Genomic DNA, 23,669 nt, shown 5'->3' with positions numbered 1-23,669 from the left:
TTTCTGGAAACATTAAATTATTGTATTAACTTTTTGATCATAATTTGTATTCACATGTTTATTAAGATACATTTTAAAATAAATCTCTCTTCACAATTGAGCAGTGAAGTTAATTATTAGTCTGATATTAAGACATTTCATAAAATAGTAACAAAACCAAAACAAATCACAGAATCAATCTCCTGACAGCACTCAAGTAAGAATTCTGCTGTTCAAGAACTTTTGTATTGCAAGAGCTACAGTACTGTAGCACTAACTTACGTATAATGTATGATTATAATTCACTTGGCTCAGTCAGCCCTAGATTGTCAATTAGAAATCAGAACTACCTGTGAGGCATCATGCGGGAAGGCAGCATCAAAGGCAAACATCTTTGGTGGCACCTGACTGCCTCGTTTCTGGGTGGATTTCTGAGGGCCGTTGGAAGCTGGGTCAAACAGAGTGATCTGCTTCTTGCGAGGATCAACCTTCAAGAAGGAGCTGGACTCCGATGTATCTCCCGGAGAGAGGGGGCAGACACGCAGCATGACTTTCACCTGGAGGACAGATTGCGGGTTGTTAATGTTCCCCACTGAGTCACCTTTAAAACATCCATCGATAGCAACTGGGTTTCACTTGAAAAGCATAGTAGCCATTGAGATGCTAATTAGAGACAGACAAGACATGTTTGACAACCCACAGACTCCTAAAGCATATCATGGTGAACGGCAGTCTTTTTTCATAAAGATAAACTTTTTGAAAGCCTTTTAAAAATAATTACTGGACCAGCAATGCTGCAGACCTAGAACTAAACATCAGAATATGGCGGCAAGAGCTTTTCATGTCTCCACCGTTGTTTACATTTGCAACTTCAACAAGGTTTTCTTCATTTGTTCAAAAATGTGCTAACAGAATTTAGAAGTAATCTGCTTTACCAAAGTTTCTCCTTTCAAGTTATTGTCTTTTTTCTTTTAACAAAGCAAGGATTTAACATAAAGGAAATTAAACATGGAGAGCACATGGAGTATTAAATCCTGCCATGGGATTAAGACAGGTCTGTCAAAAAATGCTGGGATTATAATAAATATGCCTGCTTTTCAAAAATCAGTAGTTAAAGAAGCCTAGCACAGTGACACGAACAAGCAGATTTACTTCTCACATAATTTACAGCATGATTGCAGTTGTTTGGATGAGCTGAATAAAACCCAAATGATTTAGTGCACTTTGTAACAGAGGATTTTTCAAGATGTTCTGCACTAGAACGAAGCCTGCACCACCTTTCCTGGATTGCAAAATTTCCCAAGGCAGGAATATACTGAAAGCCAATATATACGAAGAAATTAAATGAACATGTATAGTATGCTTTTCACTAGCCAAGTTAGATAGATTGAAGAAGATTTGGCACTGAAATAAAAATCTTTGAATGCCTTTCTGAAGGTTCTAGAACAGTGGCTAGATGTCCTCAAAGACTGTCCAGCAGTTTCACCCAGAAACAAAGGAAAAGTTCTCAACTGGAGTCAAGATGACCTGTAAGCCTGCCTTTGTTTTTCTCAGAAAATACTTAACTACATTGATTAAGTTGATTTATGCAACTCCAAAAACATATTTGGAAATGGTGATTTCCAATCAACACAAACTGGCTTGTCTTAACTAATGTAAATCAAAGGCTTCGAAACCATCAATTCAATAAAATCCCATATAAATAAGTAAAATAAGCTATTTGCTTAGAGGTATAACAGAAAACCAAGAATTTCCAGTAGAAAACCAACACTTTTATCTTAAAAAAAGATTTCTGTCCTGATGCATACCCTTTTAGGTTTACCATTAACACATGAACCCCATTGCCATTCAGTGCAGAGCTCTGTATGGACGACTAAGAAGTATAGCATCGTGCACTTACTAAGGAGAAAGAAGAGCAATGTGGAAACAATTGCTGTCATATTCAGCTCTGTCATATTCAGGCAAGGCTGGGACATGTTTCCTCCCAGAAAGGGCCTTTTGGGAGGGCAACATGGATTTCTGGGCTATTAATTACTCAAGTTTTTGTCACACTTTTGGCAGCCTTTGGAATTAAACAGCATACGCCTAATTAGATGAGATAAATCAAATGCCAAATTTTAAGGGAGGAAATTGGCTTTTCATGCCTCACTTCCTGTGCACCATTATTCTTTTATTCTTGGCCTGCATGCACACAAATCCCTTGTAATTAAACTGCTTAGAAGATACCAGTTAGAGATTAACAAGGCCACTCACACTCACTGCCAGAAATTCTTAGTGCAGACCCAATAATTAGTCACAGACTTACAACAATGTCAGCCCTTGTACACCACCTTAATAAACATTATTAATTCTTTTCTCTGATGTTTTAATACAGCAAGATACAAAATTCATTTGTCAAGTAACACTGAAAAGAGCCTTCATTGTTAAACATGACTTAATGGACCTTTTAAACTATTACGATCAATCAACCAATAATGTATGTGTGTAATATACGGTAGGTTGACACCAATCAGTAATTAAAATGGGAGTTGCTTTTGATTACTAACAATCTCTACACTGATCAAAGAGTAGCATAAATATGATACTCTAACCTCTACATATTAAAATTTCATTAAAGGAGTGATACCCGTGGATGTGTGAAATGAGTGTGAACCATGTTTACGGTAAAAATAAATAATAATAACATACTGTGAAAACTACCAAGATGAGGTTTACCTTGACCTAATACATCCACACTATCTTCATTCTTATTCTTCTCAGTTGTAAAAACTCTGCATCATGGAGAAACAGATATTTCTCAACATTAGAGGTTTATCAGCCTTGTTCGTATCGATCTACCATTCCAGTTGCATTTATTGGTGTTTAATTATTTAAGAGAGATATTACTTAGAGTAATATGGTCTGCACTGTTAAACCACAGATCGAAGAAACTAAGCCTTCCAATCTTCTTAATGGCATGTCTTTTCAGGCACACTACAAATTTCCACTGATATATGTGATTGGGAAGACGAATTTAAGTGGTGATATCTAATTGATTTTTTAAGAGGATGAAGAAGAATGTGTGCACAGAGGTGATTACATACTTATTATAAAAAAGGCAATAGTCAAAAAATGATTACACAATAAGAACCTGAGCAGATTTCTGAAGTGTAGCTGCTCCTAATGTTCTAAAAACAGGTACTCAGATTGTATTTCAAAACAAACCCTTTTTATGTACTACATCTATAATTCTTCTTGTTAAATAATAGATACAAGAAGTAACCAATAGTGACCAATTGAACATAGCCCCTTTTAAAGACTGATTTTCTATAGAGAATATATGACTTATTTGATGTGTTCCATATTAGTGACCCTATCTGTAGTGTCTAAGGAGCTAAAATAGCTGATATTTACCTTAAGGACAGATGAGATTGGACAAGCACGGTTATTTACGGGCTGAGACTACTTTACAGAGCACAGTCAATTTATGGGTTTCAATGTGAGCTAAGATGAGATTTTGACCTTTAGGAAAAGTCAGAGGTTCTGGACAAGGACTTTTTAGATGGAGTTCATTTCCCTTAGTGACCCATGGTAATGCTTTCCTATATGTCTATTCATAATCACTGAGAACCTATGTACAGTCTGGAAGAAGAAATTATATGATTTGATCTTTAAGAGAGGTAATCAAAAGATTTTTTTTTTACCAGAGCATATAATAGTTACTATTTGCATTCCATAGTAATTTCTATTTGTACCACCTAAACAGTTACAACCAGAGATGGAAATGGAAATGGAAACACTCAACACCTATAGCAGTCCAGGGACATGTTTCCCCAAAGAACTGTATTTGTAGCTTAAATTACAAATATTGCATTAGAAGCAAATCATCCTAAATATCCTGATGATGGCCATACGAAACATGTTTTCCTATCACTCATTGAAAGTAGAAAATATTGGGTGTGAACATCTGTTTTTTATTACAATTGATTGAGAGATCAAAGTACCTAAAACACCCACGGAATTCTTTCTAGCACAAAGACATCTTTCAATGGTTCGGATTGCCAAAATGGTCCAATGTCTTTCAGATCTTATGTGAATTTTAATCACTCTGCCAACACATTTCCCCCTAGTATTTTCACTATGGGAATGATGTGCTCATCTTTTCCCACACATTTACATGTCTTGAAATTGACCTTTTGCATTTGACTTTTAGTGGAGATTAAAGGTCACAGATAAGGACATGTTTTGATACACAGGGTTTCCTATTTATGCTCCTTTATAATCATGAACCTATTTACACTTTGTTAAGAATTCTAATTTTAATTTTAAATTTTGATTTTAAAGTACTTTGATATATCCAATATTACAACCGAACTCTCCGATTGACTTACCTGTCAGAAACAATTCTAAATCTTGGACATGATGTAAAGCTGTCCAAATTGTGTGCCTGTACTTTCATTGGTTTCAATACAAAAGTTATTTTTGGAATATTGTGAGAATCTCACAAATCATTGCATATTAGAGTCTCACCGTGTGACAGATCAGCTTCATTTCCACAGTCTATGTTAGAGACATGTGAGGTCTGGGACACCATGATCAGGTTCATGAGATCGTATCTGATTGTATCAGATGCAATATAGTATATGATAATCTTTAATTGTGTTAGTTTGGGGCAGTCACATTTTGTTTTATTGTAACTATATTCAAGAGAAGCTGTTGAAGTGTCCCAATTCAAGACTGTAATTGAGTAAACTCTACAATTCATCACAACTGTATCATAAACATAGCATAACTACATTTTGAGGAAAACTGATTCCTGTGGAAGATTGCTACAAGACATCAAAAAAGGAGAAAGAAGAGGAGAAGAAAAATAATGTTTTCACAATCTATTGAATAAAATAATTATTTCAGAAGTGGCAAGCTAAAAAATGTTTAACATGACAATTTTGCCCAGCATTATTCTGCTAATAAATTCACTCTTCTGTTCACCGCAGGAACACAGTTACTAATTTCATCCCTCATAATTCCACGTCTCTTTGCCTCCACGATCACTACCACCATTTTCCACAGTCTGCCTCATATGCCAAGCACAATCAATTCACTCTCCCACAAATCTTTGAAAAACCCAACTGCTATCCAACAAGTCAGCCGATGTAGCCCCATCTCACACTTGACAGGCTCACTATTCAATTTAGAGCTAGCTAATGGAATAAAGACCATTTTCTCCTTTAACAAATATCACCAGGAGGCTTCTTTCTGCATGTAGATTGCTGTGCAGACTGTTTTATGTTTGAGATTTGCAGCTATTGTACTGTATTTTGCCTTTGCTTTCACTTAGAGAGCCTGGCACTGGTAAAGCAGATAACAGGCGAATGGAGATTTTTCTTTTTCTAACAGGCACATGGAGGTATTTAACTATATGTATGGTCCTTGCGTCAAAAAAGGGCTTCAGGCTAATATATTTTACACCAGGATGAATAATTGTTTTTTGTTTTATGAAAATAACAAAAATACTGTATGAAAAATGCAATAGAAACTGAGCAAGTTTTCCTTTTTGCATCATAGATACAGCAGGTCAGTATAGCACTATCATGCACCCATTTAACATAAATGAGCCTTATTGGTAACTTTGTTTTATTGGTGATGCTACATATAAATGTTGCTGAGACCCAAATTAACAGAACTAAAAACACACTATAGCCCTGACGGAACAGTATGTTTTCCCAGGACGTAAAGCACAATTTAATACTTTTTAAGATTTATTTTTATGTGACAGTACAAAAGACTCAAAATTTAGTTTTTGCAGGTGGTGAGTAGGATTTCATTCTGTGGTCCAGAATTTCAACGTTTTCCAAATAGATAGCAAGGATAGCTGCACAAACAGCTGAATCAGAGATAACACCTAGAAAACTTCAAAAGTAATTCATTTTGTGATGTGTCTGTGTGGTGGCATCTCAGAAGTGCTGGGGAAATGAGCCTGTTAAGAGAATTGAAAGGCAGTAGACACATAGACCTGACCTCATAAAAGCCCTGCACGCCAGCCAGTATATTTAAGATAGGGTCATGTCACACTTTACATCATGGTAATCATTTTTATTCCTTAGTCACTGTTTTTCCAGTTCTTCAAGCATAAGACTTTGGGCTTATTTATTCCTGTTGTTAATAGTGCTGTGGCTTATCAATCAAAGTACTTTCCAGGGGGACATTAGCCACTGATTGGCAAAAAGAGGGTAGGCAGTGGGAGTTCAATGGAGATGCACGTAGGAAAAGATTGACCATTTGCTACTGTTAAAACAGAATACTGTACAATAACAAATCAGAAAAAGAGAAAACAATCATATACAGTATATTTTGTATGGCTTTTTTTTGTTCACCGACATACAAGACATATACTGTAACAAGATCAAGATATAAAAATATAAAATATATTCAGATGTAGTATTTGTAATATACTACAATTTTTATTTTAAAATTGTTAGAGCATACAAAATCACACAATAATAATAAAATATTACCACAGTCTTAAATACAATATTTCACATAAAACTATAACAAATATTTTATGACCCTTTAAATGTATGAATTTATTTAGCTATGGAGCTGTATACAAAAAAACATTTTGCATTGTCTAACACTGAGAATACAAATAAATGATGCATTGTTATTATTCTTATAAGTAAAATGACAGTAACGGGTATTAGATTGGCTATTAATATACTGTAATGTAGTCCACAAGCTGAAAAACAGTATTTTATTGGAATTTATCCAGAACATTATTTTTTGTTTGCTATCTTATGAAAGATCAAAATCAATGTTAATTATGCTGATTATTAACAGTATTTTTTATTTTATATTTAATGTTTAGAATTTGAACAAGGAAAGTGGCATTTAATAAATACTACTGATCCTGCATGCAAACCACATTAGAGCAATATACAGTAGTACACCTTCAATGTCGATTGCTTGAAAACCTCTGTCCTTTGAAAAAGCTAATTTTCCCTGTAATGGGTCATATCTCATTTTGATTTCTCTCCGCCATCACTCTAAATCATTCTCTGACATGCAGAAGTCTGTCAGCTCCAGAGTAAATTATTCTCTGAATATGGCAATCAGGGGAGCTCGGGACGTTCATTTTCACTTCACCAGCTCTCTTTCGCAGATGCTGCACTTACATTTGACCTCCTGAAAAGCTCTAGCTATGCCAGCATAGAATCTTCTTACCTATGAAATCTCAAGAAGGTCCTCGAAATTAAAAATTATCCCTTTTCCTCAAATCTAGTACATGCAGCAGGAAAGACTCATGTTAGCTCCAACTCGTCTACTTGCAGATTTACTCTTCAAACGATAAAATAACACTGCTGGGCTTCATTGCAAAGCAAAGTACATCAGGCAATAGTAATCTAAATTCTGATTTTAACTGAGAAAGAACAAAAAGAGCTTCCATGAACATGGTAAAAATAGCTCTTTAAAATCTTTACAATGACAGTTAATGTCGGTTATTAATGTACAATTGTTACTTAAGTATTGCTTTTTATATACTATAGAACTATTTATAGAACTATTTGTTCTATAAAGCAGATAGAAAGAAAAAGTCAGTCTTTAAATGTTGTATACTGTAACTTACAGTATAACAGAGGTATTAAGGATACCGATATGGATCATTCCATAGCTGCTGAACTCTAATCATTGCTCAATCATTCATAAAAAGGCCAGTTTTGTAGTCAGGCCTGTGCATGGAGTAGTGTAAGGGATGAAGCAACAGGGAGCTTTCTGGGTTTTTTACCTTCTTTTATCTATAGTATGCATTTTTAATACCTGCATCTGCAACTCTACTTGTCTACACTCTTCTTACAGACATTTTCCCAATCTTGAATGTTGTCTAGGTCTTTTTGAATTTACTTTCCAGCTGCATTGTTTGCAATTTTTTAATTTTGGTGTAATTTGCCAGTTTACTGACTGTATGTCAAAGAATCTAGAACATTTGTATAAATCAAGAAAAACAATGGCCCTAAAACAGACCCCTGTGGCACTAATTATGCCATTCAATGTTTCCATAGCCCTTCTATTCCACTAAACCAAACTTAATTCCTTTATTGTCTAAATGGGGAAATTTGTTTTGCGGGCAGAAAAAAGGCATAACAAAATACACAATATATTTAACATAACATAAACCCATTAACAAATAAGAAACATATGCATTATATGAGAATATCAAGTAAGCATCTTAAGTAATTTTCACACACTGGGTCATCAGTGATTGGCTATTTCAATCTCTTGCTCTCAAGGACTGTTGGTTTTGCAACATTTGGTTGGTTTCTATAAACAATGACCATGTCTTTGCTTTTCAACACATTAAGCTGAAGGAGGGAGTTGTTATACCATTCAACAGGCCCATGATCAGTGTCTACATCTTGGAGGCGACTGACAATGACAGAGTCATCAAAAAATGTAATGATGTGCGAGTCCTGAAAAAGGGTTCTAGAGCTGTCTGTACAAAGAATGGTGGAAGAGCAAAGCTGCTCTAATATAAAACAATTTACCCTCACTCTTTGTGAGCTGTTGGTCAAAATGTCTAGGATCCTGCCCAGAATATTAAAATCCATTTAGAACTTGAGAGTAATCTCTCCACTAATAAGTGTGGTTCAATGGTGTTAAAGGTTGATGTGAAATCTATAAATAAAAGCCTGGCATGTGTTTTGGGACCTTCTGGATGTGTATATAAGAGGATTCAATAATGTGAGCTTAGCATCTTTGACTTCTCTCAACATTCATTTGTTCATGGTCTGCTTTCCTGAAGGTGTAAACCACTGGGTTCTACATATACAATTTCAAAGTATACTTTAAAAGACACCATACTATGATCACAGTTCCCTACTGGTTATCTCACCTGTTTAACATGACTGAAAAAACAAGATCACTACAGTCATTCCTACTAGAGGGTGCTTCTTAACTTAGTTAAGAAGCAATTGTTAGCCATGTTTGCCAGTTCCAGCTGCTAGCCTTTCTTTTTGTTCTTCTGAATCTATATGAGAAAAGCTAAAACCTCCCATACAAACCATTTCTTCCTTTACATTTACAGTATATCCATGATCATATAAGACTACAGTACATAACAACTAATATCAGAATTTTATTGTCCTCAGCACATTCCTAATTCTTCGTCCTGTGAATATTTTAATACGTCTAACCTGTATATACTATATATCGATATACTGTACCTTGAAGTATCTACTGTAGGTTAAGTTTACACTGAATGCACTTTTTAATGTACAGTATAGTGCTACACCTCTACCTCTTACATCTTCCTATTTCTCCAGAATGCTGTGTAGCCATTAAAGCTTTATTCCTCACCCCTGATCTCTGTTGGCCATGCTTATGCCATTTCAAAGCCAACATAATTGTATGTTAATTAAATAGTCCATATGTTGCATTTTGATCCTTACAGACATGACATTTAGATTCTGTATAAACATTTTGATGTTTTTATTTGTCCTTGTTTTTTTCCATCTAGTTCCAATGTACTTCTCTTGAAGATGTTTTGGGATTCTCCCACTGTCTTAAATCTTAAATGGTTCTAGATTTCTCTGTAGATCTTTGCCTCAAGACCATTAGTACCATTCTTATTAATATGCAATCCATTGAATCTCAACAAATAGCCATTATCATAGAAAAGCCTCCAGTAACTGAGGAACCAGAAGCCTTCTTCAATATACCATGACCTTAGACATTTGTGTGTGTGAAGGGTTAAGTATTTTTCGTTGTTCACCTTTGAATAGCACCTTTCTTGTTTAGAGCTTCCCCATTTACAGGTATCTAATGCAAATATTGAGCTTTGGCCCACTGACCCAGACATCAAGTTACATTATATACAGTACAGTACATCACGTACTTAGCAGATGCAGCCTTACAGTCTTTACAAATTTGCAGATTCTACATTTGCAGTTTAGTAACTATGAAATAAAATCAAATCCCAGTACCAATGTTAAACAATCTAAACAAGACTCAAGACTCCCAGATAATTGTGACAAACAATTCTGTGTGCCTTTACCCGCACTGATTTGTCCATATAATTTTAGTGAGACTTAATTACATATGGCACCTAGGGGATCCAGAGATTGTGCCTGTAAGACAGAGGCTACTTTATAGGAAATTCACTGTGCTTCATAATAAACACTTAATAATAAAGTGTAAATGTGCTGAATGATGCACATAGTTACAAGAGACCTACTGTATGTCTTTAATTAAATGGACCTCTTGACATGTTATTCACCATTTATTAACCATAACATAGCACATGTAAACAAAATCAAAACAGCTTTGCAAGACAGCACAGTCTTCACAAATTATAACAGTGCACAACAAAGACAAGCAGAAGACCTATTTTATTCAGAGAACAAATCATAGAGACCCCTTGCATAGTCAAAAGATTATCATGGTCTTGTCTTGCACATTGTTCAATAACGTACACTCATCTATTCATTTTCTAAACGCTTTATCCAATACAGGATTGTGGAGGAGTCGGGGCCTATCCCAGCAAACAAGGGGTGCAAAACAGGATACATCCTGTACAGAACACCAGTCCATAGTGGGCACGCACTCACACCAGGGACAATTTTCCCAGAAGCCAGTTTACCTACTTGGCTAACTGAAACAGGTTTTAGACTGTGGGAGGAAACCCACATAAACATGGGGAGAACATACAGTACAAACCCCATGCCGATAGCAGCCCAGGTCCCAGCACTGGGAATCAGTAACGTTAACAGCTGCACCACCGTGCTGCATATGTACTCCCAGGTTACAACTGCTTTGCCTGCAGTTCATTTTTAATAATATAACATCAGTACCAAAATATTTACTGAGTATCAACAGAAAATTATCACTTATAACAGATTCACAAAGCTACCAGAAAGATTACAATTTTTTCTGGCAGATGTACCGGCAATATATCCAACTGACACAACCAGTTGATTCTTTATGCTGATCAGAAATGTTAATCAATATGGTTGATCTGCACTGAGTCTACTATGAAAGTCACACATGCTGGTGACAGACACATAACCAGGATGCAGGTGTTGTTTTGTAGTATTCTGTTCAGTCCACAAGTTTTCACCAGTGTTCAAGGATATCCAAGGCATAACAGTCGCATTCTCATCTTTCAAGAAACCCGCTGTTACGAGCTGTACGAGGTCAGCAGGACATGGTGACATAAAGATGACTGCACAGGAAGGGAAGCGAGTGAAGTCCCAGTATTTGATCAGTGTGGTAGTGTGAAGTCAGGCTGCCATCAATAAGTAGAGTTTACAAACAATGTTTGGAAGGGGTGACAGCAGCCAAGTTCAATCAGCCTCAGCTATCCTAAATCATAACCATTCCCAATGTCATTTCCTCAAGTAAAAAGAAAATATAAATACTATATGTAAGCCCCTTCACTCTTTTGGATTAATCTTTTGCATTAATTCTCCACTCCATCTGTACCTTTACAGCTACCTCTTGGTCCCTCTTTACTTTACAGTATATGGGGGTTCTTGCTTCTTTGTTCTATGGCCAGTGGGTTAAGAAAAATCTACTATGACTAACATAATCAATTGTTTCTACATTTTTCCAACTACATTTTTTCAGTGCACCTAATTCTTGGGTTTGGTTATTCCTAGTTAATTAATGTGGGGTTTCTGTGAACTCCTTTAGTGCACTACAAGTCTATAGCAATGAAAACCTTTTAATTCTATAATATGCTACTACCATAGATGTAAGGCAATATTTTAGTGGAAATAGCAAATACCCAAACATTTTAAAAAACAGGTGAACATTACTATAGGGGGCCTGCTCCCCAAAGTTTGATTCTCAGTTGATGCTTTATGACAACAATGCAGAAAGGAAGAAAAAAACTGACAGCTTTTTTCAAAAGCAACTTCCTTGACAACTCTGTGCTGCATTTAGTGTATGAACACCCGGCCATCTCTCTTCATGAATACTCAAGTGCTCTATTAAAAAGAACAGACTGCAGAAGACGTGAGTTTGGCATATATTAGAAAAGCATTCCTGACAACACTTCAGATCAGCATTGGCTTGTCACTATTATCTCCTGTTTTCAAAAGCAAAGATTTCTATTTTCACATACCTATTTATATCAATGGGACTGCATTGGAGAGGGTCAGCAGTTTTAAGTTCCTTGGAGTTAACATCACAGAGGACTTAACCTGCACCCACCACACCAACATCATGGTCAAAACAGCACGGCAGCGCCTATTCTTTCTCTGCAGGCTAAAGAAGTTCGGCATGTCATCACATATCCAGGCCAACTTCTACAGGTGCACTATTGAGAGTATCCTGACTAGAAGCTCTATTTATCTTGAGTTTTGTCTGAGTTTATCTTATTCAATTTCTATTGTTACTATTATTTTGTAACTTTAATTTTGTGATTTTTATCCCCCCCCAATGAGTTTGGAGAAAAGACATTTCATTGCCAGCAATTACTGCTGCATGCTGTATTATTTTGCATTTGATAAATAAAATTTGATTGATTGACTGATTGACTGATTCTGAGTAAGTTTGGAAACCATTCCTGTCCATAACAGGGTTTTCATTGTTATAGAGGTCTCAGTAGTAATGACTTCAGAATTTATTTACATTTCTCTTTGTTTTGATTGGATTAATACATTTTTCCCTTTTCTGTTAAAAAACAATAACATTTCTGTGTTAATATTTAATTATTTCAATGGTAAAATATTGAGTGTTAAAATATTATTAAAACATTATCGTGATTCAATTTTTAAGTGAACTTTGTAACACTTAGTCCTTTTTTAAATACTTCATTTTTAGTTTTTTGTCTTTAGCGAGTGCGACTTTTGTGTTTTTGATAGGTGGTACATCCTGTACTGATGCAGCTGTTTAGCATCTCAGGAGCAATTACATTCAAGTTTATTTTTTAACTGAAGCTCACAAAATACTCATTATCCAGTAGCAGAAAAAAAAGAAAGCTAATAATCCTTAAGGGTCAGATGTAAGAAGTAGGGCCAGTTGATGTGCAAGCACATCACAATGTTCTGTTGCAATGCCCAAAGCAAACATTTCCATCTCTGTGCTCTGAGGAAATGTTAATGAGGGTGAGATGCAATGTACTATTTATATAAGATCTGTTGAAATTAAAGTGTGACACTTCAAGTGTTGCAAATGCTGGCCGCCTGTTCATTGTGATTTCTTACAGGAACACCATGCAGACTTTATTAGTCATCGAGGGCATAGCCTCAAAAATGATTGTGCAAAGTGCACAGTTCTGAAAGCGTTGCAAATATCATCATATTGTCACCCAACACTTTCGACTCATTTGTGACACAGGCGTCCAACTCATAAAACAGGCGCACTTTCACATCTGGTGCATCTGACCAATCATTATTATCTTGATTATTCTCTAATGTTATCTCATATGTACTGTATACTGTACATGTCAGATGGATCCCTTATCTTACATATGTTGCACAGCAAGATTTTATTCTTGCTAGTTTAATTTTTCTGGTAAAATAAACATTTGAAAACATTTTGATTATATAAAAAAAGACAGTGAAGCCATTATTGATTACTAACTGACTGGAGAAAACTGGTCATTGTGAGTATTCAATATGCTATTCAGATAATATGAAGGATATACTGTATGGCACCTACAGCAATGCCTCTGAGGTGTGGGACATTTTTCTCTGAATGTTAGCTCTTAGAACTTCTTCATAAATTACAGTATTTCAAGGCTCATAGGATTAGCTATAAAATCATTTCTGTTCTATGTATTTTTCACACAATACACAAAACCCAAATATAGCCATTCTTTTTAATTAGTACATTCTATTTAGAATGTTCCATGTGTTTTTAAGAATGAGATGTGACAAAACTGCAACTATCAAATGAACCTTTGCTTCTTTTTTGCGTTTTTAATTAAAAAAACACTTTTCCACTGCAAAACAGCAAAAAATATAGAATTTAGACATTATCCATGCATTACTGAGGCCTTTGTGAGTCATCAAATGCAATCCTTTGGCTAAGTAATAATTTTATTGAATGTTCCAGGATTTATAAATACTTTAAAACAATGAAACAAAAGAAAAGCCTCTGGAAAAATGGAACAAGCTTGAGGTACAATATATATATATAATACATTATAGCAGCAGGGCTCAAGAAAATTAGTTCACATAAATCATGTGCCTCTTCCTGGAAGAAATTAGCCTTATCTACACTAATACACTAATACTAGAAAATGTAATACTTTTTTTGGAATTCACAGTATTTTTTCTTACACAGTTACACAGTTATTTTTTCTTTTGGGAGAAGAAGATGGCATTATTAACATAGGGATTCTGGTATATTTTTGGTATTGTTTTGATTAACTGATCATTCTCGATTGACCATTTGTGATGCACTCAGGTGAGTGTTGCACAAGCTCTAATCACCCGATTTTTCTGAGAAAGTTGAGAGGACACACCTTGTTTAAGTCAAATAAAAACTCTCTTTTCACTCCTCTTTTCTGTTACTGTTACTTTTTTCCTGTTACTAGAATCAAGTCCTGAAATCTGACATACTGTCCTTCCTGCAAGCCCATCCCCATTATGACAACTTTCTAGCAGGACAAAGCACGTCCTCCTCCTGCTGTACAATGGGTTTCTTGGAAGATAAGAAGGTGACAGCTATGCTCAGTTAAGCTGTGGATAGCCCTCGTTGAGCCCCATTGCAGATTGGCAGGATAAAATGGGATGACTTGAGATGTCCTTGGCTCTGAGACTAGAGAACAAGCACATGTGTGTGTGTAAAGAATGAAACAGAATTCTACAAGACAGTACCTGAAACCTGGTACAAAGCACTTGTCTCTGATATACAGCTTGTGTGGCTTCTAATAGTGGCCACACATGCTAACAGCCTGAGACTTTCACAGCTGGCCCCCTGTTGATTAATCCTGGTTTTGATAAATGTTAAAAAGTATTAGGAATTATGCACGTCATTTCTATTTGATAACGTACCGGTGCATCTGCTTCGCCAAAAGACATTTCATTTTCTTGATAATGTTTCTTTGAAACATCTGATAATGTTTCTTTTGATACTCCGTACACTGTATACAGTACCTTCCATTTTCAAATGTCATTGGCAGCCCCTAATCTAAAGTGTTACTATTTCAGGCCTTCTAGACTTGCGCACATTATTCCTAATCTGCCGTGGGGTGCAGAAGACGGAGACTGGTAAAAACCAAGGCCTTTGAAATCACATCATAGCGCATGCAAAGGAGAGGGGAAACCACTTAGAATCCTATACTTAGTCTCCTCTAGTTCCTTTGAAATGGACTGACTGACATTTCTCTGGGCCCCAGCTGTGATCTAGTAAATGCAGTGGTGTTCCACCTTGGGAATTGGACTGCTGGTACGGCCACTCTGATGTCTCACCCCCATGCTCACCTCTCCCACTCTTTCCGCAATAAAAAGGGGGTTGACAATGTCAAAGCTCAAATGCTCCTTCTGTGATCAGCGACGCCAGTTCCCCTATAAGACCCTCAGTGACAAGTACTATTGCAGTTTGCCTCCTGCTTCCCCCACTCCTGACACTCTCAGCAAAAAGGTAAATCCATTTCAATACTATTCAAGACAAGGTCTGGCTGAGGTCAGTTCCACAATGCTTGTATTCAAATGGAATTGGACCACTGGATCATTTCAACTCAAGCATTTTGATATACTGTATAACCTGTCTCACAAGCAGGTATTTATAGGCTGCATTTCAAAAGTTCCACATCACTGACAAACTGACCAAAGCATGTGTAGATAATATTTTCAAATATTAACAGGCTCATTCATAAAAAAGGACAATTTGCTTAGCAGATAGTATTGCATTAATATCATAAGAGGCTGGGGACTACATGCAAGAGACAAATGTGAAGGTACATCTGTGGGACAGCACAATGGCAGTGCTGTTTAATTCTGCATGGAGTGCTCTTCATGTCAAACCTATTGGAATTTAAAGCAAAATGCTTACAATAATGTGTAAATCCTCCAATCTGCCTAACAAAACAGACTAAATTTCCAGGTACGCACAGCCCCATATTGCGATTCAGAACGAGGCAACCAGACTTCCAGTGACTTGAAGCGGCCCTATTACATTGTAAACGAGCAGACTTGTGAATACTGTACATCTCTTTTAATCCAATAGAAATGTTGCTCTAGACAGTTTTTCTGGGAAATACAACTTACTTGTTAACTCTGCATCCAGATCATGTTGGAACATTCCAACAGTGAAATGTCTGCTGCACTACCTGCACTTATTCGCCTGTACATCCTATTAGTCATTACAGTGACTACTGAACAGGAAGGGCCACTTCATGTCATAATTTGCACCAATTCTCACTCTAGCCTGTGGCAAGAATAATAATATTTATTATTAATAATAATATTTACAACAACATGGTGACTATATGGTACTTTCACTAAATTCACTATTTTGTGCTTAATTTGTAAAATGTTGCGATAGCATTAATTCATTTCTTTCTTTCTAAGATTTAATAACCATCCCGAGTAACTGGGACTGCAGTTCCCCATTCCAAGAATGTTTTATGCAAAATTAAATGCAATTCAAATAAAAAAAATTGGTAAGAAAAGTGCACATCTTCAAAGTTTTACTGCTATTGTGGCACTCAGTAGTAGAAAAGATGTGCCCAAGTGGTGTTTCATGGTAGTGATCCCTGTCAATAATTGGCTCATTTATAACCCATTCATAATTACACCCCAGAACCTCAGAACAGCAACTGCAGAAGTGACAAAAAATATTAAATACTTATTTTTCTTGGGTGGAGCTATTAAAAATTGATTTGGCTTAAACCTTGATTTCAAGGTCGTTATTCTTATCTGTCCAATCCAGGTGATTGATTTAACTGTCAGAAATAGACAGTCCTTCTATGTTGCTGAATGAAAGTTAAAAAAGAAATGTGTTAGAGCCTAGAATAATTAAGAGTGAGGAGAGATGCACTGTAGTCGAAAGGCACAGTGATGTGCTAACCTTGAGCTGGGTTCATATAAAGAGTTCATACAAAGCTTGGTAAGCAAGACATTTTTTCAGGGAAAAAAAAATATTAACACAAAACTGAGCATTTAACACCACCAATTTCTACAATGTCGCCGCTTTCCAAGATGTTTTGCCATCTGAAATGCCTACAAATTAAATCTAATTACTGAAGAAAATGTATTCTGTAACTTTAATAAAGATGTATTTCTACACTTCACACCTATTGTTTTGTAAGCAACCTCCCCGGCACTGTAAGGGAAGTTATTGTACATCCATTACTGAAGACTAAAAGGCTTGTTGGGTGCATTAATGGTAAAGTAAATTTTAAACCAACCAGCGGATTATCGAAAGAGAAGACACTGCAGTTCTAATATTCTAAGGTTACAGGAGGAAGAGCCAGAGCTCTCCAAAATCATTAATTTTAACATCTCCTGTCCACTTTCTTCTGACAAAAAAATGCAACTCTATTATACACGAAGTATGTGCCACTGTATCATAGAGAGAAACTAGTGAGCGTAAATGTGAAACTGGTATTAACATGGGTGGCATAGTGACACAGTGGTTAGCATTGCTGTCTTGCAGTGCTAGGGCCCTAGGTTTAGCTTCAGACATGGGGTGCTACTGCGTGGAGTTTGTATGTACTACCTGTGTTCACATGGGTTTTTGTCAGGTGTTCTGGTTACTCAATCATGCCAATAAGAGCTAACATCCTAGCATTGATGGGTCAGCTGTAACTAGGATACCACATGCCACAACATATTAAGTGACTGTGTGCCACAGCAGTAGGACTGGCATTATGTGGCCAGAATACCCTTGATTTTTGTTTTGTCCAGCAACAAACTGCTGCTCCCCCAGTTGCTTCCAACTTGTCAAAATGGTAAATGGCTCTGCAGGTAAAGTGTTGAGAAGGAGTCAGTCGATGTCTCATGTTCTACACTTTTAATACATTTAGAATTGCAAAAATTGTTATTTTTTGTTACACCCCCCCAATTTGGAACTGAGATTTTGTGTGTTTTTCACACCTTGCTTCACAGACAAATACGGCTACAGGCTGGAAGGATCTTATCCCCGGCCGTCAGAAAATGCTTGTGCTTAACTCCATGACACCCACACTGTCAGAATCTGTGTTGATGGGTTAATATGCAGCTTACTACCTCAAAGGTCACAGAACTGCGATAACCCCGCTTCACCCCTTCCAGCAACACTCCAGCACTGAGTGTGAGTGTTCAGTGAAGAAAGAGCTGTAAATGTGCTCTGGACAAGGTGTAAGGCAGACGTACATCCATAACCCCGATGTTAGGAAAACCCTTCCAGTTAGCAGCAGACATTCTCTGGACATCATAACAGTAATGTGGACGTTGATTTTAAATGCCGCTTTTTTATATCTGATGTCATCCACAGCATAACAAAAGATGTAATTAAATTCAAAAGGAAGCCCTCATGATGAAATATTCCATCTGTAATAAGCCTGAACTTCAGCAAGTTTGCAATGTATTATTCTACCTAATTTAATGTTTTAGATTTCAGTAAACTCTGATGGATTGGCATCCTGTCCAGGGCGTACCCTGCCTTGCACCTATTGCTTGCCAGGATAGGCTCCCCCTGTGACCCTGAATTGGAAGAAGTGCTTAGAAAGTGGATGGATGAATTTATGTAGGAGTTTCAAAATCAAACCCTCACAACTAAATCAAGCAAACAGTAATTATTACTGCTGATTTGCTTCTTCATCAAAAATGTATTTTTATACTTGGTGGATTTGCAATACACACAGCACGAAATAACACACTCCCTCATTGGCAGAGATGAAGAAGAATAATATAAAAAGTATGAAAAACGAGAGAGATAACAAGATAATAAATCATTAAAGTCTCTTTTAACAAATAAAAATGTTTAGATTATATGACATAATAAATATCACTATATTAACTAAAACTTTATTCCTGTTGTGGATTTCTTTCTTGCTGAGACCTGGCAGATGTGTTTGGATTCAGATACTACCATCCTCCCATCAGGGAATTATATGATTAGGTTTTTATTAACCAAAATGAATATTGCTTGCTGCCACCTTTTTTATGATTTTTTATTTGTTTTACAGGGAACAGTGCAATTGGCAGTTCTAAATTACAGAGAACTGGGAGTCAAACATAATCTCCAGAAATATGGAAGGACATATTTGCTAGTCTCAAGCTTTTCTCATCATAAATTCGTAACCTACACCTTATTGGAATGACATTTAAACTGTTCACTGCAAGATGTCCTTTCAGTTTGTCTTTCCGTTTTCTAATATGATTGTTTAATGTCAACATGATGTTGTCATATCTTCGGGGATATTTCACATTTACAGGTTCTGTCTTATATTCGTGGTCAACCGCCATTTTGAACTTGCCAACTTGCCACTGCATAGTCAAGCACAGGGTGATAAATCAAGGTTTAAAAAAACTCAATCGGGGAGGAGGTTCAGACTCCATGCAGGCACACGGAAACTGAAAAGCAGGGAATGGAATTTGCCTTTTCTAAACAAACAGCCTGTCTTGTCAGCTGAGTTTATTTTTTCTTGGAGATGAAGTAAAATGCAAACAGCAAGGCTGAAATGAATCTGCTACATGCTGGCTAACAGATGGGCTGCTGAAGACGAGTATCAGCTAAAAGTGATTTTTTTTCCAGGCTCAGGAGGAGGCCTAAAATAATGTAGCACGCAAAACAACAGACATGCTACTGATTTTCCTAATATGATAATTGCTTCAAACTTGAAAGAAAAGCTGTGGCAATTTTTTCTTATTTGCAACATACAACAGTTTTCCTGTGACTAAAATACGCCTGCAGTGCAACAGTTGGACACAGTTTATTAAATGGTAGCAGCAGCAGTACTGTGTGCATTTATTTTAGGAAGGATATTTATTTTAGTAAGACTATAATGATGATTTTTGTTTCATATACAATGCATGTTCAATGAAGCAATCTTTCTTTAATTGACTATCTAGTCAGTGCACCCCTCCGAAATTGTTTTGAATGGAAAGTGTATATACAGTAGTTCAATACAGTATTGTGCATCCATTAATGTCCATTAATGTCCATCCATTTTCAGATCCGCTGATCCAGTACAGGGTAGTGGAGGGGGCAGGAGTAACCTGACAAGCAACGGGTACAAGATGGGATAAACCCTGATGGGGATGCCAGTCCATCACAGGGCGCACAAAGACACAAGCACAGACACGCACGCACTCACACCAGGGCCAATTTTCTACAGAAGCCAATTAAGCTACCAGTATATTTTTGTACTATGGGAGGAGACTGGAGCACCCAGTAGAAATCTACACAAACACTTGAGGAACTCCACACAGATAGCACCCCAGGTAGACAGACAGCAGCGCTAACCACTGCGCCACCATGACGCCTGCTAAAATAATCCTAAATATCTCTTATGATAAACAGGCTTGTCCCTTGGAAAGTAAACCTTGTGATACAAACTGCATGCTAAACGAACGTCTCTCATGATCTTGTTTCCCCGTTTGAGCTGATATGTGGTGTCAAGCCTTTAAAAAGGCTGCCTAATCTAAAGCCCATCATATCTGCACATGTTGTTATCAATAAGTTAGCATATTTCTGCCATCTGTGCGGGCAGCTTTCAGAGCTCAATCTTTCTGATCTCCGGCCAAAAAATACCTTTGCGCTTTTCTAAAATGCTGATAGCATTTGAAAGGTTAAAACCAGAGGTGAGATTCTTTTTTTCCCTAAAAAGAAAAAAAACAACATTATATCTCTGGAGGCAGGCTTTACAAAAGAACGTGTCTTGGCATAAAATTACACAGAACAGATAGCAGAACCCATGGGTGAAGGGAAATTACATTGTCTCTAAAAAAAACTGCACTGGTGGTTTTTCGACATTTACAAAATAGAGCTTTTTCACATTTTCAGTTATTTAGGAAATGCTTTATTAAATGTTTAGGAATGGAATTTGCAGTTGTTGTCAAGAGCTTTTTAATGACTTGTCCTGTTGTAATGTTTAGGAGCATGTTTTTATTATATTAGTGCAATTTTTCTCCCCGCTCTTGTCTGCCGGTAGACTGTGTTTGTTTGTATTGTTTATTAATTGCTCACAAAACTGATACACCAGGTAAAAATATTGGATCTTAAAAAATATGTAGTCATGAAATGGTGTATAAAATGTAAATGTATCCTAGCACAGTAGAAATCCCAATATTTGTGCCTGAAGTCTATTTATGTTTTCTTCTTCAAAGAACACATATAAATAGCAGAAATAGCTAATGGAATAAAAAAAACAGCTGGATATGAAAATATATATATTTTTTAGTGTCACAGAATAACTGCACTGGACAGATTATTGCTATTCATGTAGTAACAAATTCTTTATTTTGTTAGCTACTGAAAGGCAGATTGTGCTGATCTGTAGCACCTGCCTAAAATGTAATAGCTTTTCATTGGTGATTTTAACCAAGAAACTGTTTGTCTTTAAAACTAGTGACTTTTCAACATGTACATCTAACCTTCAATTCTACTAGATTAACCCGATAAGGTTTTATATAACATTACAAGCTGGCTTTAGAAATATAAAAATACTCATATTTGTAGCTTGGTAAATTAACTGATTAGAAAAAGAAACTCCCTATATTTTTGGTCTTCCTCTTCAGAATAAAAATAACAATAAATCACAACACTTCAAACACTGGATAATGTCATGCTTAAGAGTATACTACACAGTGTATATACTGTATACTGTATACACAATGTATTACCAGCTCACTTTCTAATACCACTTGGCTTTTCAGAGAAAACACTATGGAACATAGTCCTGGTGAAACAGGGATTTTTAGAATAATTTGTAATATTTTAAAGTAAATTGATATCAGCTCCATTCTTTCATCATAGAACATTCGTCTTGCATCTATGAGCTCACTTCCAAGCACATTGCAGAGCAGTAAAGCAACATAAAATGCCATTGCATGTGTGATCAATAATGCACATGTCTCTCCTGTGTTCCCCCACCAATGGAGAACTCATTACATCTGGCACAGCTGGATAATGGAAAAGACGACAAATCACAGCCCACAGCAGTACCACAGCACTGACCTCCAGGTCACTCCATATGAAAATGGAGGCCATTAATGATTCTTTGAAAGAAGTGAAAGATTAGGTCAGTATTGACTGAGCTCTTTCTCTGCAGACAGCTCAGACTATTATGATGATGCACACCTTCTCCTTGCCTAGTGTAATTCCACACAATAATTTCTGATTTAGTGTTTTCACCTCAGTTTACACTTATCAGGTAGGTTAAATACATAAATTACACAAGTAACAGAGTAAAGGACAAAAGAAAAAAAAACAAGCTAGTACATAAAACCAAAAGTCAAAGTAAAGGAGCAAAAAAATCTTTCACCTCTATTTATCACTAGAAACACATGCTTTTAATTTAAACAGATAATAGCTATTTTTAAGACCTCTGAAAGGTGAACTAGATAAAAAGCACAATTTTCAAAACATTGACAAAAAAAATAAAAATTACTTGGTCAAATTACTTGGTCATAAATGAAAAAATCACTCCTTACATTTTGGGTCCTTGTCATTTGCAGCTTGTAAAATATAGTCAAATGCATTTGGGTAAAAGTGAAAGTCATTTGCTCCTCCATCATGAAATATGAGGCACCCTGTTAATGACATTTAACTAAAACATAAAATCACATTGTATCATTGAGTGATACAAGTATTCAAAATTCTCAGAGGCATTCACAAAGCCAACCCAGTGGATTTCTCCAGAACAAAGAGTGAAACACGAGCCAGGAGGCACAAGTGGAAGCTATGTAAACTGATTTTAAAAGCAAGAACAGAAGGCACCATTTTACCCAGAGGGTTGTGGAAATATGAAATGAGCTACCCACCCAGGTTGTTGAAGCCAATCCTTCGCTTCATGATGTTATTGAACAGAAATTCAGGTGGCGATCAATCTCTTATTTTGCACTTGTGCTTCTCTAATGTACTGTACATATAAAAGCTCCCTGGCTGAATATGGTGCTATGTGCATCTTTCTAGCAGCTGGCATTTGATTTCGACACATATGGACACGTTTCTCTTTTGGCGCTGCTGGGGTCTTAACTTCATTGTATTCATACAGTGTATCTTATAAACGAGGACCAGAGTCACTGTCTTGTCTCTTAAACATCAAACCTCCGCAAAAAAAAACAAGCAGCTCTGTTACAGCCATACTTAATGTGCATTTCTTCTGAGTTCTAATGATGTTGACAAGCTTTTCAGACGCTACAAATAAGTGTCTTCCCTTTTTCCTTTCATTCTCTCCTTAATTGTGCTCATTCTGCTCCTTCTCCTTTTGTCTTTTTCTCTCTGTTTCAGACCGAGAGTCTAAGCCACCTTCTGTCCCAGTCTATATATGTTGTTTTGTCCCTCCCCTCTGCCCAAGCTTTGCTTTAGTCATCTCTGCAAGTGCCCCCGTTTCTCCCTCTCTACCCCATAGGTACAAGCAGACAGCGTCAGTCTGCAGCAAATCTAGACATTCTTGTTCATCCGAACACTATCCCAACTGCTCAGGACTAGATTACTACTCTATCTACCCCTCCTTCAGTTGGCGTCCAACTGGTGCGGAGTCAGACCATGAGCCCCTGAACCCCAAAAAGCTACACGCCACGTACGCAGCTGAAATTTGTTTGAATTTGAGAGAT

The 23,669-nt window shown here is 36.6% G+C and overlaps 1 protein-coding gene across 2 annotated transcripts in view; it reads right to left on the bottom strand.

The window, feature by feature from the left end:
• kif26ba (kinesin family member 26Ba) overlaps window positions 1-23,669 on the bottom strand; it is a 185,162-nt gene that overhangs the window by 30,836 nt on the left and 130,657 nt on the right. For both annotated transcript variants that reach the window (XM_015351854.2, XM_006626041.3), the window contains exon 6: window positions 330-536. In XM_015351854.2, coding sequence (XP_015207340.1) covers window positions 330-536 — 207 coding nt within the window. The remainder of the gene's footprint in view (window positions 1-329; window positions 537-23,669) is intronic.

Source organism: Lepisosteus oculatus, chromosome 2 (genome assembly GCF_040954835.1).
Source record: "Lepisosteus oculatus isolate fLepOcu1 chromosome 2, fLepOcu1.hap2, whole genome shotgun sequence".
Lineage (NCBI taxonomy): Eukaryota > Metazoa > Chordata > Actinopteri > Semionotiformes > Lepisosteidae > Lepisosteus > Lepisosteus oculatus.
This window is presented reverse-complemented; position numbering and strand designations above follow the sequence as displayed.